Source organism: Pipistrellus hanaki, assembly GCF_964339955.1.
Source record: "Pipistrellus hanaki genome assembly, chromosome: 3".
Classification (NCBI taxonomy): Eukaryota; Metazoa; Chordata; class Mammalia; order Chiroptera; family Vespertilionidae; genus Pipistrellus; species Pipistrellus hanaki.
Window position 1 is genome coordinate 188326253 of NC_140505.1, and position 19951 is coordinate 188346203.

Consider the following 19951-nt stretch of genomic DNA (forward strand, 5'->3'; position numbering starts at 1 on the left):
TGTTAGCTAACTTCTCGGTTTATTTTATAAACAGTACCACCACCATCAGTGGAAGTGAGGGATGAAAATTTTTTTCAGAAGAAATACTTTGCTTAACATTCTTTACTAAATAGCCGATCTCTAAATGTGGACTAGGAAAATAATATACAAGTTGTGTGTTTTTGTTTGATTGGGGTTTATTGTTTTTCTTGCAATTCTGATGTCACATCTGGCCATTCCAAATATTTTTTCTTCTTTCCATAAATCTAAAATATCAGAAGCTACCGAAAATAAAAATTTAATAAAAATCTGAATTTTCTGCCTAAATTGTTATAGACGTAAAACATCATCTGAATTCTCTGACTGGAGAAAACAGTCTTGTATTCACATTGCTAAGCAAAGACAAGCAATTAACAGGATTCTGGAGGACAAGCATGTCAAACTCAAAGGCTAACACGAACCGGACAAACGAGGCATATGGCGTGGCCGGCCTGCGGGGAGGCCCGCTCGGTGTCTGGCTGATGCAAAGCCCAAGCTCCCGGGGCCTTACCTGTGCACAGCGAACAGGAGCGCCAGGGCTGCCACACACTTCTCTCCCCCCGACAGGTTGTCCATCGGCATGAACCGTTTGCCTGGGGCCACGCAGTTATAGCCAATCCCTTCCAGGTAAGGCTCTTCCGGGTTCTCTGGGCTAAGGAATGCCTGAAACACATGTTACTTCTTTAGCAAAACCAGAAAGGCAATTAGTAAATTCTAACTTGGATTTGCAACAGGCTTAGCTGCAAAATATTCTATTGGTTAGGTTTTCCTCCATTTTTTTGGAAAAATATCAGTCACAGCCAACAGGGTTGTCGGGTGGGAGGAGAGGGAAGCATTCTAACACGTGAACAATCAGGCCTTCCCCACACGCCATTCCCGCCACGGAAATATGCCTGTCTTCAAACAGTCTCCATCAGACCACTCACTGGGCCGTTCATTCACCGCTCATGGAACACCTATTTGGGCCACATACTGCAGACTCCGAGATGAATCCTGCCCTCCAAAAGTTAATGGGACTTTTATGGTCCTACTTTACTGACACTTAAGTAAATTGTTTCTGGTTGGAATTTAAATATCTACTCTAGGATCAGCTGCCAGGCATAACGGAACATCTTAAGAGTAAAGCAGGTACCTAAGACCCAATCTACATCTTTATTCCACATTCAGCGCGGTAGTGTTTGCTGTGGATTTTGACAACGGAAGGAGTGCTTATAGCAGAAACCACCGTGACAACGGACATATCTGGATTTGAATCGGCCTTCTGCTCTTTCCTTCCCTTTGTTACTCAGGTCAACTTCCTAAGCCCAGATCAACCATCTACCAAGACCCCCCACATTCCCCTGCCTACACTTCAGGGACCACTGGCAGCTCTCTAAAATTAGATTAGTACTAGACAACAATTCCGGAAGTAAAGGGAACTTGGAAACCAAATGATTGAAGCCACTCATTTTGCAGATGGAGAAACAGGGCGAGAGAGAGCCGGATGTGTCCAGGCTGGCGATGCTAGAGTCGGGGGACCTAGCACAGCCCAATGTGATAACCAGTCTTCGTCAGCGGACTCTGTCCTGTCAGGGGGCCACTCAAATCATGTGGTGGGGAGTAGTTTCCCATCAGAAAAAAAAAAGCACTACCAGTAACACAAAGTTCTTACTAACATTTTGGGGTAAAAGATACATACTTGGGCACTGGTGTTTCTGCAGAGCTTCTTGTAGATTTGATCAATTGAGACTGAGATGTGCTCAAAACACTGGCTGAAAAGATCATATCTCCTTTTTTTCACCTGCTCAAACTCTTGCCTACATATTCTGGCTTCCTTTCTGCTGGCCTCAAAAGCTAAGAGAGAATCAGTGTTGTTTACTTTAGAGACCAGGGAGGGACTCTTCCAACTTAAAGCATACAATATTTTTTAAATTAGATTTTGATTGTCTTGAATAAAATCTACATGGAAAATAACTCTATTATTAACTCCATGAATATGGCTTTAAAAACTGACAAGCCCTTTTTCTGATAAGGGTAAATTTTAAAATAAAGACAGGTTCTAACACAGTATCTAACATGCCTATTATGCTAATATAAAATATATTACCTGTTCAAAAATAACCAATAAACTTGTTTTTAAATTAAAGTAGAACACTTTTCAAAAGGGAAGCAATTAGTGACTCAGTGTTAAGACAACAGAGAAAAGTGGACACATAATAAAAACAAATGCACAATCCAGGGTGGGACTGCCGAGAAGTGCTATAGAAATCAGAGCCCAAACCCCTGGGAGTATGATAGTGCTGAAGTTCACCGTCTGTGGACTCCTGAAACTTGTCTCGGACAGTCTTTAGGTTCTCCAAGGCTCTGAGGTTTGGGGCCGCTGTCCTCAACAGGATGTTTTCTTGCGATGCTACTTGTTGCAGGAGGAGTCTAAGCTGGGCCTCAACTTCTTTATCCGATTGTAGAGCCTGTTAGCGGCAGAGAGAGCAATAGTTAGCGCGCCTCTTAGATCCCAGCTGCTAAGGGGTCAGGAGAGCCCTGTGTGTGGCTTCCAGAATGGGCTGCGCCCTCACTGGCTTTAGCTGGTGTTAGAGACACTGCTCTCTTGGAATGTGCTTCACCTCCGTTTTCTTAATCTGCCGAGAAGGCACAATGCAGCTGCCACCTTCACGTCCTCTTTCATTAAAGATCCTGACCATCTGTTAGGCACGAGGATGCAATGATAAACCTTGCCCTTCAGGAGCTCACAGGGAAGTCGGACACCAGGCATCTACAGCAGTGTGAGGCCCTAGCAGGCAGCACAGGGACCAAGGGGCAGGGAGGGGTGTCCCTCCACTGGAGGCATCACCAAAGCTGAAAGCCCAACAAAAACCACTAACCTAAGCGAGGAGGGCAGGGCCGGGGTGGTGCAGGCATGGCCTTCCAAGAAAGTCACCTCCCCCTCAGAGGGCGTCAATGAATATATGATACAGGTGACAACTTATTGGGAGGAGAATGATTTGAAAAACATGGAGTAAATTGCTTAACTTGGGTACCTTGTTAAAAATAGATTATTTCATACCTTATGCTAAAATCAATTTCAGATTAATTAAAACCATAAACAGGAAAATATATTTATTCACTAATGAAGTGGGAAGGACTTTCTAAATAATAAATCACTAAACAGACTATAGAAAAGACAAAAGCTTTTTTTCTGATTGCCTGAAGATACCACAGTAGATCGGAGCACAACAAATGTAACAAAACATGAACACATGAGAGGAAAAGCTGTGGAGGACACTGCTCTCTGCATTCACCATGCCCCCCCTTCACAAGCCCACCGGGACCATTTCTCCCCCATAGGACCATGTACCAGTGTGTGTGTGTGTGTGTGTGTGTGTGTGTGTGTGTGACTGGTCAGGAATGAACACGTGTCCCAATTCAGGCCACTGTGATGGGACGATTACTGAAGCGCCGGAGGAAAAGCCTGCCAAGGACAGCGCCACTGCAAAAGGCCTCTCTCCTCTGAAGAATGGCGGCCATTGGCCAGCGCTCTGTTCTCCTGAGAGAAGCAGCCTCAGGCCAGTCAGACGCCAGAGCAGAGAGCACACGCCCACAGTGACTGAGCGCCCAGCGGCTGAGCTAGAGGCCTGGTCTGTGCTCCACAGCGGGCAGGCGCCACCTACTGGGGAGACTCCGTGTGTGGAGCACGTGGCTCCTTTGGCCACCGCAGGACTCTCCAAGCCACACGGCTCACTGGGACCTCCAGAGGGGGCTGGCCTTTCAGACAGCTGTGCTGCACACTCCTTTCTGCTTTGGCAGGACGGTTCACGGCGAGTGTGCTGCAGAGCACTCGGGGAGAGAGGCTGACGCACATTTAAAATGTAGCCCACCCCCACCACTTCACCAGCCATTCGGAAATCTCCCCTCCAGCACTATGCTCCATGGACTACATTATTCTGCTCCCTTTACATTTCCCATGTTCTGTTGGCCACAGACAAGGAACCTTCGATTACCTTCAAGTCCTCCCTCAGGGAGCTGTAGTCTATCTCAATGGCTGCCTCTCTTTCATAGATGTCCGTGGTGGCCTGGGTACTTTCCGCTTCAGTTCCCAGCTGAAAGACACCGGAGCCGTCCTCTTACCTCAGTGGCGGTCTCCGCGCAGTCTGCTCCCGCCCCAGGGACGGCCCTCGCCCTCAGACTGGAAGCTGAGATCTGGACGAGGCCTCAGGCCAGTGTCCCGCGCTCACTGCTCCGGCCGCACAGGGCAGCTCCCAGCCACAGGGCCGGCCGCTCACCTCCCCCTGGACAACTCTCCCCGAGATCTGTGTCACTTCGCCACTCACCTACTTACCAACCGCCTTTGCTTAGGCCACCAAGCCTCTCCATCTGAGATGCAAACCTCCCCACCAGTGCTCTGGATTCCCTTTCCTGCTTTATTTCTCAGCCCGCACCCAGCACAGAGTGCTGTCCGTTTGCCATTGTGTGTGTGTCAGTCTGTTCCCCACTCGAAGGTGAAGGAAGGGATTTGGCATATGTGTTCACTGTGACTGCCTAGTGCACCCCTGGCAACACTCACTCCAGTGTCAGTGTGTATTCCTCTCGGGAGGAAAAGAGGGAGGGAAGGAGGGAGGGAGAGAGGAAAAAGAAGGAACACATAGATGAGCACTTATTCAGCTGCAGGCTTCCTGCTCGTGTAATGCTGACACCAAACACGAAGATTCACAAATTAAGAGAGAAAACCTTTGTCACCATTTCTTTCTAGATATTCTCTGAAAAACAAATGAGACTATTTTGGGAATTATGCCTACACTTTATGTAACATGTTAAAATAGTTCACACAGAAGTTGAACCTGAATACAAAACGTGATGCTGAATCCCCGAATCTCTCCATTCATTATCTAACTTGACACTGAATTTTGTATTCAACTTCCGTGAGCCCTCTGGTGCCTGGCCACGCAAACCCTGGTCACAGGGCAGCGCCATGAGCCTCACCGGGAGCCATGACACCTGAGGCTCCTGTGCAACAAGCTCCCAGAACCCCCCGGCACAGTGATCTGTGAGGCTCCCACAGCCCAGCACCTCCTGAGAGCCTGGCAGGCGCAGGTGACTCCCTCTGTCTGAGCACCTCCAGGGAAGGGCAATCAGGTCCTTCCTCACCACCGGACAAGACAATTCCTCCTGCCAGGGCTCCTGCTCCCCTCTGGCGGGACGGGTATGCTGTGTGCCTTTCTCTCCCGTGTGCAGCCACCACCAGGTGTGCTGACGACATTTAACCAGGGACTCGCCACGACAGCAGCCCATCTTCCTAGTAGAACGTGCTCCCCAGCTGCAGACACCGACTCTGCCTCCACCACAGCCCGTGTGACCCTGCTCCTGTGTCAGACACTCCACTGAGGCCTGGGCCTCTTCACTCTCCCGGCATCATGCTTTAACAAGGGAATGCCATCCTCCGGGGTGGCCTGACCAGCACAAAGTGGGACAAAACGATCCCTTTTCCTTTTGGGTAATCATTCAGTGTCAGGCCAGCTTACGGTCCTCACACCTGCTCTGAAACTCCTCTCACTGAACATGAGTGTCCAGCTAACACGGCGTCAGTGACCGGCTCTCCTGGCCCCGGGCCGGCGCAGAGACGGAGTTTGCCCACGGAAAGAGCGCCAGGACCCACTATCAGCCTCACCAGAAGTCGGTCACTGAGTCAGCTCCCTCCTCCTGCTCTGCACCTCCTCTTCTGAAAGGACACTGCCTCTAAGCAGACTGCCCACTGCCTTCCTGTTAGCAGACCCAGCCTTCCCTCTCCGCACCCCAGGAGTGACACAGGGCCCGCAGGGAGCCTTCCTGAGGTCAGGAAGCTTCCTCCCTCTGCCCAAAGCTCGCGGACACGCCGCAGCCCTGGGGAAAGCTGCCTGAGAGAATGAGGCCAACATGCCGAGCCAGAGTGAGCTCTTGACGGTGCTCACATTCCCAGACTGAGTCACGCATGACCCCCTCCCCTCTCCTCCTATCCATCTACTCCCCCACCCAAAGCCGTTGGAAGTGGGTTAGGTCATCTGTGGCCAGAAACTGCTGTCTCCTTTCCTTACCTCCTGCCTAAAATGTCCTCTCTGCTGAAACAGAGAAAGGAAGACTCTCTGAGTCTACTAGCACCTCAGGTGTGGCTGTCAGAGTGGTCTGTATTAGTGAGAAGCACGGTTTTACAGATGCTTCATTTGGAAGATTCCCAAGGAGGGAGCCTCTTCTGGAGCGGAGCTGGATGGACCGAACGGACTTGGTCTGAGGGCAGAGCAGAAGGGGGCTGGGGGAGGAGTGTGGAAAGCGGAGCAGAGACGCGGTTCACTAACTCAGTAAGAACTCAGAGATGACTTAAGAGGTAAAACAAGTAACTATTTCAGCACCTTCTGGATGAGCTAATATTAAGGTAGTCACAGTCACATCTTTCCTAACATGGGAGGCAGAACTAAGGTGCATACTTCCAACGACCCGAGAGTCCAGTGATTCAAACGCAGTGAGAAAAAAGCAAACAGATGCCATCGCAGACCTTGCTTTAGCTCCCGATTGCTCGGGGTCCATTCTTGCTTCCCTGCCCTCTCACTCTGTGCATGGACTGAGTGAGCATGTTCCTGTGAGAACCACCTGGAGCTGCTGGTGAAGGTGCACATGCAATGCTCCGAGTGAGGGGACTGCCCTGCGGGGGCCTGCGTGCTGCCTGCAGCCCCTGGGGAGTGGATCCTAGCTCTGCTAGAGTCCGCAGAGCTGGGATCCACCAAGCAGCACAGGCTGCAGTAAGCTCCACACCATGTACTCATTTAAAACCACTGGCGAGGGTACCTCTACTTCAATGATGTCATCCAGTGACCCTAACAGGAGGAGGATTTCAATGTCTTGAACTTTGCAATCAAGCAGCATATTATGCTTCTCTAGCCGCTTCTGTTCCAGAGAAGACTGAACGGTCACAACTTCTTTTAGGCGTTTTCCCACTTCCCTGCAGACACACAGACATGAAAAAGTGATATTCACTCATCATGGGAAGTTGCACCAAAGGGGAAAATGTGTCATAAGCTTACATGAAATTACTTTTTCTGTGAGTGCTATAAGTTCTCAAACGATCCACTGATCCTAATGTGATTAGTTAATCCAAGGGAGAATATTCAATAATGAGTCGTCTTCCTTTAATCAGGCTAACTACACACTGCTTTTTCCTGCTTACTTTATTTTTTTAAAATATATTTTATTGATTTTTCACAGAGAGGAAGAGAGAGGGATAGAGTTAGAAACATCGATGAGAGAGAATCATCGATCAGCTGCCTCTTGCACCCCCCCTACTGGGGATGTGCCCGATGTTTTTTCCTGCTTGCTTTAATCTGTACAAATTCTCAAGCTGCATTTTCTATTTATGTATTTAATTGAATTTCATGGGGTGGCAGTGGTTAACACAATTACGTAGGTTTCAGGTGTACAATTCTGTATAACTGTACTGTGTGCGCACCACTCCCATCAAGCTGCATTTCCCGAATGTCAGCTCTGCTGAGGCCCAGGGCACGACATTCCCTCAGCCAGGCCCGGCCCTCCTGCAGTCCAGACCCCCTCGGGGGGTGTCTGCAGTCCGACATCCTTAGGCTGCCCCGGAGGTGGGAGGCTCCGCCACAGCGGCTGTGCTTGCCAGCCGGCTTCTGGCTGAGTGGTACCCCCTGAGGGAGTGCAGTGACCACCAGGGCGCAGCTCCTGTGTTGAGCGTCTGCCCCCTGGTGGCCAGTGCACGTCATAGGGGTTTTACTGATTTTCATATTAGTTTTTATTATATAGAATATTTCTTTTTGTTGTTGTTAATCCTTTCCCGAGGATGTTTTTTTCCCATTGATTTTTAGGAAAACTAGAAGAGAGGGGGAAAGAGAGGGGGAAAGACAGAAACATCTATGTGACAGAAATGCATCAATTGGTTGCCTCCTGCACAAGCCCCAACCAGGGCCTGGGCTGGGAAGGAGGCTGCAACTGAGGCACATGCCTTTGATCAGAATTGAACCCGGGACCCTTGGGGCCTCAGGCTGATGCTCTATCTACTGAGCCAAACAGGCTTGGGCTAAGCTCTACATTTTAGAACCTCAAACCAATAAAGTCTCTTAGCGAGAGAAATCTCTTGCCAATTAAGTCCCTGCACAGCTAACAGCATGAACTTTTTTACTAATGTAATGCCTTCTGTCTTTTTAAAAATTTTTATTGATTTCAGAGAGGAAGGGAGAGGGAAAGAAAGATAGAAACATCAACGATGAGAGAGAATCTCTCATCTGCTGCCTCCTGCACATTCCCTACTGGGGATTGAGCCTGCAACCCGAGCATGTGCCCTTGACTGGAATCAAATTCGGAACCCTTCAGTCCACAGGCCGACACTCTATCCACTGAGCCATGCTGGCCAGGTGTGCCTTCTGTCTTAAATAAGGGCTTGGGAATTTCACCAGCTGAAACAATGTATGATTTTAAAGAGAAGATAGAAACAGAACCAAAAAATGAAATAAGAATGATATGATTTTCAAGAATAAAACAACAAATAAAAACGTGGTTCTGTTTAAACTTAAAAATAAATCGAGAGTAAACAAACTTTCACTGCAACCAAGAATCTTGGACAAAAACTTTCTGTCTCTATTTGCGTGGATGAAAAGGGCTCACACACTAAACCTACAAGGCTGCCTTACAGACTCAGACCGAAGTAACAGGTTTTGTGCAGGCTGTGAAATAATTCACACCTTAAACAGAGATGCAGAGAGGAAGTTCATTTTACTCTCCGAAGGGAAAGGGCAGGTGCACTGCCAATCAATACAAGGGCGGAGAACAAAGCTGCTCCCTTCTAAAGCCTTGGCTGCTGCTGCTGGGTGACAGGAAGGGAGGAGGATTAGGGGCTGAAACAGAGCAGATATCAGGGGGTGGGTCTTCGTTCGTTTTCCAGAAGACAGTCCAGGCAGGTGTCCTAGGGAGTGTCTTGTTAGTATTGTTTCAAAGCTTGTAAAATATACTTAGAGCAAAAGTTATGAAGAGTTTTAAAAAGGCTTGTTTGAAGAGGAGGAGGGAAGGAACTTCCTACCAATTATTCCGGAATTGTACAACAACAACAAAAAACCAGCAAGGAGGAGGGCTATGCAAGAATGTAGACTTGAGAGTAATTTATCTTGTCTTGACTAGAGGGGCTATTTGAATTAGAGGAGCTAATAATCTTGAGTTTAATTACCAGGTGTTTTTTATAAATTGTGGAAGGCCACAGCAAAGCAAAAGAAAGGCCCAGCTCCCCCCCGCCCCCATCATTTCAGTGGCCATACAGGATGGTCTGAACATCAAATTCCAAACTAACAGTGAATCATGGCAGGTAGTCACCACCGAGGCCTAGAGCGTCCTTGACAAAAGTCAGTCTTTACCTTAATGAGCCGGTCTGTTGTCTTTTCACATCTAAGAGAGCCCCCTTGGCATGTCAGAATGTGCCCCTTTCCCAGACCTCTCAGGGCACAATCTCTAGAGCATAAGACCAAAGAACCCCTCTTGTTAAATATTAACTGCCCTATACCCACCAATGTAAAAGCATGTGTCTGTCCTTTTACTTCTATTAATCTCAGATATTTCCTTGCTTTGCTTTTTCCCACGCCCTTAATCTACCTCCGATGGATTTTATGTAACCCTCCTCTTCTGATTCTAATGTATAAAATAAGCTGTAAAACCGCTATTTTCTGAGCATTTTCTCCATCGGTTCAGATTTCACTTTCTAGCAATTGTCATCAGTTTGGTTCAAATATTGGGTCAATCATACAGGATAGTTGATGTCATACTAGTGCAATGAAGCCAACTGATTCAAAGTGTTATCATCATCATGGTAAATACACATATTGATCAGGTGGCAGGTACTGTTCTGAGAGCCATGTAAACAATCACCCATTTAGCCGAAACCGGTTTGGCTCAGTGGATAGAGCGTCAGCCTGTGGACTAAGGGGTCCCAGGTTCGATTCCGGTCAAGGGCATGTACCTTGGTTGAGGGCAAATCCCCCATGGCGGGTGTGCAGGAGGCAGCTGATCGATGTTTCTCTCTCATCGATGTTTCTAGCTCTCGGTTCTTCCCTTCCTCTCTGTGAAAAATAAATGAAAATATTAAAAACAAACAAAACCCCCCCAACAATCACTCAGTCCTACTATTGTGGCAGGCTCTCGTCTCCCCATTTCACTAGGAGGAAATGAGGGCACAGTATTTAAGGAGCGGAGATGGGACATGCAGCCATGTAGTCACAGCCTCACCTGCTGTGCTGTGTCACACACACAGACTAGCGGGAGACTCTGCAACAGGAAAACTCCAATGTCAAGAGGAATGTAGGCGAAGGGACTCTTTATGCAGCTTCATGTTTTCATCCACCTAAAAGAACTGCTCGCTCTCAACAATTAAGACCTCTCTTGGTTTTCCCCTAAATTAGGATGTCTGAAAGGTGTGATGTGGGACCAAAGTAACAAAGGACACATATTCAAATAATAAACCCCCCATAATAACTGTCCAATTCAAATTCATAGTAAACATCTTTAAAACTCTGGTTATGGCCTTTCAAACTGATAAACTTCTTCGTTACCTGTCAATAGCGAGAAACTTCTTCCGCTCCTCCTCAGTCTGCACGTGGATCTTCTCAGCACTGGCGTTCTGGGTGGCAAACACGTCCTGCAGCTGCTGCCGCTTCACCATGAGCTCATCCACAGCTTGCAGACAAGCTTCTTCAACCTGAACGGATGATGTGCATTGTAGATTTACCACCTTTTACATCAATAATGTCAGTAACTCTTCTTCTTTTCTAAATAGCTCACCTTCTTATCAATAACATCAAACCAGTCCTTCTGAGATCCAGCCCATCCCGTGTGATTCCGGAAGCTCTCTCACGGAAGGTGACCCTCACTGTACACTTCTTAGACATTGGCGATCACAGCCCTGCCTTTGTCCTTCTGTTCGGACTCAGTCCTCACTAACCTGCTTTCTCTCCCCATCGTCTGGTGAAAATGTTCGTGCTACTACGAACTCTTAATTAGTAAACTAGACAGACATAGACTTAACCTTTTAACTAAGTAAATTTTACTTTCATGACTTCCTCCTTCTAGACTCTCTGGGGCTTCGAGGATATCAGCCCTCTGGCCCTCTTCATAGCAGTACGTGTGGCCTTATCCCAGATCCCATCCCTGCTCCACTGCCTTCCTCTCTGCCTGGGAGTCTCAGCCACTCATGTGTGGTTTCAGTTTATCGGAGACCCAGCCCAGCCTTCCCAGTGCCTGTGTGCTCTTTAACTACCCGACAGAAATTGCTCCCTATATGTCACATGACAACTCCTGCCCCGCAGGTCCAGAATTTTCTCTCCTTCCCCTGCCTTTCCTACCCACCAGCTGCCCAAGTTAGGACGTCATTTGTGGCATATCCCACCTACCTGCTCTCCCCGTTCAACATCTAATAATGTGGGAAGCTGTGCCTATTTTACTTGGTTATTTCTCCAGTCTGCCCCCGCACTCCAACCCTCTTAGGAGCACAAGATGCATTCTATGAAGGAAGTAATTATTCTGATGATGAGACACTTCATTACTAATTACCTTCTTCAGGTTATCAATGTCTTCTCTACCTTTCTGGATAGTTTCTTTTAATGTGTCGATCTTATTTAGTTCCTTCTTCAGCTGATTGCGACTATATTCTAGTTGAATATTAAGCCGAGTTTTTTGTTTTTCAAATTCTAATCTAGAGTAATAAAGACAAGCATTATAAGTAGCAAACATAGTCCTTCAATTCAGTTTATTATGAAAAATTTCAAACAAATACAAAAACAGGAGGAGTACTATAATGAATTCCCATATAGCTATCATCCAACTTTAATAATTATCAATTCATGGCATATTACCCCACTCATCACCCCTTCCCCTCACTGGATTATTTGAAGCAGATTTCATACGTGTAATTTCATCTGTAAATGTTTTAGTATGTACTAGTATTTCTAAAGAGCAGAAAAAGTATCTGACAAAACTTAGCACTCCATTATAAAACATTTTAGCAAACTAGAAATAGAACTTCAATTTTTATAAGAAAATGCATCTCTCCCTCTTCTGTACTATGAGACAGTTTAACTATTGAAGGGTTTCTTATACTAACTGTTGACGTTCCCTCTGTCTTTAAAGTTCACTGGGATGTCCTCTGTGGAACCATATGTCCTGGTGAAAGTGGGGATGGGAGTGGGTTTTTACTTTCTTTTCTCTGGTAACTGATCTTAGAATTTTCTATCTTAGTAATATATTATTTCTTGAAAAGTACCAATTTTATCTACATATATAAATATTCAGAGAAATAAGTAAATTAGTGTCTTATCCTTTTGATAAGCACTGTGTTATTATATTCCCATTCTCTTATTTTGCATATTTTGTTCTTGCTTTGAAAAATTCTGAAATGAAAGAATTAGATCTCTTTATAAGAATATGAGTATTTATTAGCTATTTCTTGACACACTGAAATAAAGACCTCAGGCATCCTTTGTTATTTATATGTGTATACTTTGCTCCCCAACATTTTAAATAAAAATACCTTTTTTGATCAATTTCTTGTTGCTGTTTAACATGTTTTTTCTCAAATTCACGAATATTTTCCACACCAATTTCTTCACAGAAGTGTTGAAAAATATCATCTTCAACCTTTTACATGATTTCAAAACAATTGGTTTAATAATTAATTTTAAGAAAGTATATATAGACAATGCTTAAATCTAAATTTTCCTCTCCAAGGTTTTCCTGGATTAGGCAAAAACTAACCCAACAAGCATACTGTACTCTAAGGAGCTGTGCTTTCCTGTTCTTCAACTCCATAAACTACACCCATCTATTTTCAAGTCTCTTATTCTAAAGACTAAATAAGAATGTGCAAGATTAGTTTCAAGAGTTTGACTTCATTAAGTGTTTAAAATGAAAAACATTTCAATTACATTAGCCATACCAAAATGTAATTATTACACAAAAATAAAATATTCTTTTTATGAGTAATACCATGGTGTCTTAGGCAGAATAAAGCCTGATTAGAAAAGATAATTAAGACTAAAAAGATTTGGAAAAACTAGAATAAGCCAAATCCAACAAAATAACATTTAATTTCAATATTTTTGAAGCCCTGCATTTATGTAAAATTACACAACAAGCAGACCTATTTTTTCAGCAAGGCATGTTTAAAACTTTCAGATGTGGGTTGACTATAAGTGAAATATGAATGTGAGTGATGGATGCAATGGTGAGCTATGATTTACACAGTAGATCATCCAAACCATGAAAGTGACAGCTGTGTGTGTGGTGTTCCAGGTGCTCTGTACGGGCAGACAGGGCTTGGACGTTATGCTTGTCCTGGGCATTGACAAATAACAGAGCACCCAAGGGGATGGCTACCAGAACTGGTTTAACCTGGAAAGGAGACATTAAGGAGCTGTATGAGTATGACTTCAAATCATGTGATGAAAGCAATGGGTGAAAATTACTGAGTGATGGTGTGACAACTTCCTAAGGATTGAAGATAAGCAACAGGAGAATGAATTAAATCAGAAAGTTCCTATTAATAAGCAGAGGCTAGATGACCAACACCTTGTTTCCCCAGAGCCAACCAGTGTGCTGACAAATAAAATAAATATTCCAGAAATAATTACTGAGCAAGTCTTTTGGTTTAAAATCCTCACTCAAGGATATGTTTTATTGATTTTTAGAGGGAGTAGAAGGGAGAGAAGGAGAAGAAGAGAGAAACATCGATGTGAGAGAAACACAGACTGGTTGCCTCCCGTACCGGAGATTGAACCTGAAACCTTTTGGTGCACAGAATGATGTTCCAATCAACTGAGCCACCGGTCTAAATAAGTAATCTTGGGAGGGGCAGCAATGGTAAAATATGTACACACATAATAATTTAATTTAAAAAAGTAATCATTAAAAAATAACCCAAATGAAGTTCTTTCTTTCCTGATGGTAATGGCAGTGGCAGAGAGAAAGAGGCGGTAACTTTTACAAGGAACAGGAAAGGCTGGAGAGCAGAGAGAGTAAATATGCACTGGTCACTGTCCCCTCAGATGGGCAATAGTGGTTCTCAAAAGACCAAGAAAATAAATTTTGCAAACAAGTAAAACTTAGTACATGTTCAAGAAGCTCTAAATCTGGCAAAGAACTATATTCTACATGCCACTTAATAATAAATATATCGGAAACCAGGATGGCGGCATAGGTAAATGCCTAACTGCAGCCTCACTCAACAATTTCAAAAAATACAACTAAAATACAAAATAAACATTACCCAGAACTACAGGAAAGTTGACTGACTGGAAATTCTACAACTAGAACATAAACTGTGCACCTATGGATGAGGACAATGGGGGGTGGGGAAAGGGCAGAGGGGTGGGGTGGAAACCTGGTGGAGGGGAGCAAATGGAGGGGGGGGAAAATGAGGAACATTTGTAATAATATGAATAAAGATTAAAAAATAATAAATATATCATTCATGACCTTATCTATCTTTTCTTGAAATTCTTCAATCCTTTGTTGCCATTTTTTGATTCCTTCATCCAACATAGAACATTGAGAGTCAATATTTAGTAGTTCACTTTGTAGCTGAGATTGTTCCTAATTACAAGAGGAAAAAATTCTTTTTTAACATGGCTATTTTAGCTTAATATAGTGAATCAAAAAATGTGACAGGGATCTTTTAGAATAAAAGGGGAATCCATGCGGTTGGATAAATTCAGGTACAACTGTATAAGATCAATAACCATAAAAATAAATTAACTAAAGGACTATAATATAATCTCAAATCATGAAGTAGAGTGTAAAAATCACATGGAGCTATATAAATGTAACTCCGGAAACTCTATGTCCTGGCTCTAATGTCCATAAAATTTTATGTAAGTCTGTATTACCCGGTAAAAGACAGCAAGGTGCTTTTTTTTCATCGTCTCTAGTTCACTTTGTGAATATTTGAGTCGTGTATGAGTTCCTTGTACTAGAGTCTGTATTTGTTTCAAATCTGCTTCCTTTCGAAGCAGCTTCATTAAATCCTAAAGAGGAAGAGGAATATAATGAGCATTTTACAGCAGAAAAAGCACTTTCCCTTCCCAAAGTGCTTTCAAAAGCCATACTTTCACTGATGTTTTACTTATGGCCACATCCACATTCCATCTTCCCTTCTTCCGGGCTGTTAAAAATATAAGCCGTGTGGAGTAACCAAGATGCCATATAGCATGCTCAAAAACTTACTCACTTCCTAAGAGGAAACGGGAATGAAAATGGCGGAATGGGGTGTGGATTCTACCCAAGGCACATGAATGCAACCTCATGACACATGGTGCCTGGCGTTTAGTGCACCCTGTCAGTTCTGTTTCCCTCATCCCCTGCGTTCTGCCTTCACTGACCCTCTTACTCAAATTAACTGCCTGTTGTATGTTCTTCTGGATTTTGCTCCAAGGCCTTACATGAACATGTGTATACATATCTACCTATATGTTTTTTCCCTTTTTATTTTGCAAATTAGGAATCATATTGAACATGCATTCCTGGCTCTTGCTTCTCTCATTCAGCTACTCGTAAGAGTCAACTTAGATAAAGCTCTAAATTCATTTTTCATTAGCCTCGTATTATTCCAGAGTGAGTCTGTACCAAAATTATCTAACTATTCCCCAAATAAGGGCATTCACTTTGTTACACAAACAACGCTGCGACAACATCCTTATAAGCATGCCTTTAAGAACTGGTGCTTCTGTTTCCAGGCAATAGACTCCCCAGGGTGAGACTGAAGGGCCAAAGGCATTCATGTTCTTAAAAGCTGGTACCGATCACTTTCTCCAAGACTGTAACAATTTATATTTCTTTTTTAAAAAAAAATATATTTTATTTATTTTTAACAAAGAGAAAGGGAGAGAGATAGAGAGTCAAAAATGTCGATGAGAGAGAAACATGGACCAGCTGCCTCCTGAACACCCCCCACCGGGGATGTGCCTGTAACCAAGGTACATGCCCCTGACCAGAATAGAACCTGGGACCTTTCAGTCCACAGACCGACCGACGCTCTACCACTGAGCCAAACCGGCCTCGGCAACAATTTACATTTCTATAAATAATGTATCAGCTCACGTTTCTTTATATCTCCACCAGCATATATATTTTTCCAAGTCTCTTTGATAGGTATGAAGTAATCTTAATTTAATTTCTATTCCCCTGAGTACTATCTATAACAATAAAAGCATGATGTGCTAATTAGACTGGACAGCTGACTGACCTTCTGGACGAAGCGGGGCTGTGAGGGCTGAGTCCCTTGCACGAATTTCATGCATTGGGCCTCTGGTTTCTATACTGACATTGTTTCATGTGCATTAGCCATATGGCATTCTTCTTTCTCTGAACTGTTTGATCCTATTCTTTGCCCAGTAGTTTCTATCATAATGCTGTTATTCAAGTCAATTTGTAAGAAGTTCTTTGATAGTACAGAACCTACAGTATTCATTTTAAACATTAAGAAAACATATACGATGGCTCTTTATCCTTATTAAATTTTAAAAAAAGATTCAAGTGGTTTAATCTATCTGAAATTTATTTTTGTATGTTATAATATAGTGCAAATTAGTTTAAAAACATAATTATTCTACTTAGTATTCTATAACTTTCATAATATGGATTTACCTTTAATTCTTGCAATAGATGGGTTCTTCGGTCTCTTAAATTCTTTATCTCTTTCTCATCCCAGCACCGGGCCTTGTATTTTAAGTCACTTGAACCTCCAGAGATCACCCCAGATTTTAAAAACAATGTTCCATCGAGAGCTACTGTCTGTAAAATTGAAAATATTTTACACTGGAGAAATGTACATGAAGAAGATAAAAGTAGGACATAATAAGGCAATTTTTACAGCTGATACTTTTTAGATTTTTATGGGGTGATGCAGCCTAAAGGGAAAAGGCATCTTTTTTTTTTTTTTTACTGAGAGGAAGGGAGGAGAGAGAGCTAGAAACATCGATGAGAGAGAAACATCGACCATCTGCCTCCTGCACACCCCTCACCGGGGATGTGCCCGCAACCGAGGTACATGCCCTTGATCGGAATTGAACCCTGGACCCCTCAGTCCACAGGCCGACGCTCTATCCACTGAGCCAACCGGTTTTGGCGGAAAAGGCATCTTATGTGAACAGATATAAGCCATTAATATTTGTTAAATGAAAGAAGGAATAAAAGTCTTATCTTCATGGGAGTTCTTTAAAATGACCTCATACATCTTCAAAAATCAATTTTATAAAATATATTTTACAAACATACAAAAATAAAATGTAACATATTTAATTAGGTAGCAAAATAAAGAAGAACTCTTAGCTCATTTATTCCAACTGCTTAAATTTAATATGTAGAAATCAATGACAGTGATTCCTAAGACTGTGATCACATTATCATTAAAATTATTACTGATAGTACTAAAATATGTGAGAAATTATTTATGTTAGCCAGTCAATAAAAAACTAAACATTACTATCTTTCATAGTAATAGCATGTTTTGTGTTCATTTGTAATACTGGGCACTCCAGATCAAATATTTTAATTCACTAGTAAATAAAAAAAATGACTAAGATTTCTTGAGAGTTATTTGCCAGGCACTATAATAGTATTTTGCACGTTATTACTTAATTTAACCCGTATAACTCTAATAAAATCCTGAAGGTACTGTTATTTCCCCAATTTTAGATGAGAAAACTAAAATTAGAGGTTTAGAAATTTGTCTAAAGTCACATCATTAATTCCTAAGCAGCATCGCTGGTTTTGCTTCATGGCTTATGCCCTAAGGCACTGTATAAGTTTCATTAGAGATACAGTTTTTTAAAAAAGTATGTCAGATAATCTGAGAAATGAAACATTGTTAACTAAATACAAACTCTATTCAACTGAGATTAAAACAATATTTATTTTTAAAACCTAAATTTCCTTGAAAGATATTTAGTACCCTAATTTTAATTGTGCCATTTCTATAACTTCAAATGTGTAAAACCTTGAATATGTAAGAGTTCTTCCATTAAACTATGGAAGAATTAACCCAGAATATAAAATAAGCACCTACATTTTTTCCTGATTCTCAGAAATACATGTACTACACAGTTAAATGCCAGGCATATCAAGATTCAACTGGAACATGTATTGCATATGAGCAAAAAAATAAGCTGCCTTGAAAGTATTATTAAAGTAAATCTAATTTTCGCCAAAACCGGTTTGGCTCAATGGATAGAGCGTCGGCTTGGGGACTGAAGGGTCCCGGGTTCGATTCCGGTCAAGGGCATGTACCTTGGTTGCGGGCACATCCCCAGTGGGGGGTGTGCAAGAGGCAGCTGATCGATGACTCTCTCATCGATGTTTCTAGCTCTCTATCTCTCTCCCTTCCTCTCTGTACAAAATCAATAAAATATATTTTTTTAAAAAAAAGTAAATCTAATTTCCAAAATGTAATTTATGATATAGGGAAATGCTACAGAAGTGAATTTTTGAAAACTCAACTAAACATTGTAAAAACTACTGAAGCCATAACCATTTTAGGTTCTATGTTAGTTTCCTAATTGAAAGAGTAATATGAGAGCATACGTTAATATTTGTGTTATATATTAGTCTTACAACATTGCTTCAGATTACCCTCAAGTACAATCTAGGCATCTCACCTTCCGCCTTTCAGGCCCGTCGAAGGCAATACGCCTGGCTTCCTCCACAGTCTCACAGACGAGGCCATTGCCACACACAAACTGAATTACTTTCTTCAGTTGAGGAAACTGAGTCTTTATGACATCGATCACCATTTTACAGCCTTTAATCTCCCGTAACCTTTCATTAATTGGCTTGATCTAAAGGGTTTAAAAAATATTAGATAAACTAAAATAAAAAACCAAGTACATTCTTTCTCGAAAAGCATACATAAGCATGACAGTAAGAGATTAACATTTTATACTTATACACAATAAAAGTTTGACAAGAACCTGTCAAACTGTATCCCACCATTAGCCTGTGTACTATTTTTTAAAAATACACTTCATCAGCCCTCCCCAGTTTTTTTTTTTATTTTTTAATTAAGGTGTTATATGTGGACATATCGCCCTCCTCAGTTTGCTCAGTGGATAGAGCACAGGCCTGCAGGCTGAAAGGGTCCAGGTTCAATTTCGACCAAGGAGGACACATACCTTAGTTGCAAGCTCAAGGCAACCAATGTGTTTCTCTCTCTCTCTCTCTCTCCCACTTCTACTTTCTCTCTCTCTCAAAAAAAAAAAAAAAAAAAATCAATAAAAAAATCCTTGGATGAGAATTAAAAAAATATATACTTCATCAAAATCCAGATTAAATTTCCAGATTCAACTGCATCACTAGCCAGCTGGGACAAAGTAATGCATGGTAAGTACTCCATGTTCTCACAATCATAAAATCCAGTGAGAGATAATACCCATTTATGTGTGTGTGTGTGTGTGTGTGTGTGTGTGTGTGTGTGTGTGTCAAAAGAGTGGCACAGCATTGTGGGGCTAAAAAAAATAAGGAAAAAATCTCTCTAGGTTTAGGATCAGGAAAGCCATCAGACCTTCTTTGACTTTTGAGTCTACCAACAGCTTAAAAAAAAAGTACCTGCAAGGTACTACTGGAAACCAGAAAGTTTGGCCTCATTTTTATAAAACAAAACAAAGCAAAAGCCTATATACAACCAAAATGTGTGCAGACACACGCCTGGAAGTGTATGTTTAAATACAATGAGTGCTCGTTGGTGCTTCTTGTACCGCCCTGCCCGGAGCTGGAGCTGCAGCCTTGGCACACCGAGGGGCGTGCTCTCACCGACCGAGCTGCCCGGCAGAAAACGACAGAGTTGAGTTCCTGCCTCAGGATTTAGACTCGGGTACTCAAGGCCTCTGACACATACCCCAAGGCTCCACCCTCGCCCGCTCTACCAAGACTGGTGCCTATTTACTGGGTCACGTTT

The 19951-nt window shown here is 42.9% G+C and overlaps 1 protein-coding gene across 2 annotated transcripts in view; it reads right to left on the bottom strand.

Annotated features, from left to right (window-relative positions):
- The window catches only part of SMC1B (structural maintenance of chromosomes 1B), a gene marked incomplete at both ends in the record, with an annotated part of 45615 nt that overhangs the window by 4967 nt on the left and 20697 nt on the right, over nucleotides 1–19951 (bottom strand). Inside the window, 12 exons of one of the 2 annotated variants that reach the window (XM_084878120.1) lie at nucleotides 530–681; nucleotides 1697–1851; nucleotides 2309–2465; nucleotides 3993–4091; nucleotides 6805–6958; nucleotides 10566–10711; nucleotides 11563–11704; nucleotides 12539–12645; nucleotides 14482–14598; nucleotides 14892–15029; nucleotides 16648–16794; nucleotides 18657–18836. In XM_084878120.1, coding sequence (XP_084734246.1) covers nucleotides 530–681; nucleotides 1697–1851; nucleotides 2309–2465; nucleotides 3993–4091; nucleotides 6805–6958; nucleotides 10566–10711; nucleotides 11563–11704; nucleotides 12539–12645; nucleotides 14482–14598; nucleotides 14892–15029; nucleotides 16648–16794; nucleotides 18657–18836 — 1694 coding nt within the window. The remainder of the gene's footprint in view (nucleotides 1–529; nucleotides 682–1696; nucleotides 1852–2308; nucleotides 2466–3992; nucleotides 4092–6804; nucleotides 6959–10565; nucleotides 10712–11562; nucleotides 11705–12538; nucleotides 12646–14481; nucleotides 14599–14891; nucleotides 15030–16647; nucleotides 16795–18656; nucleotides 18837–19951) is intronic. The other variant, XM_084878121.1, reaches the window with a different exon arrangement.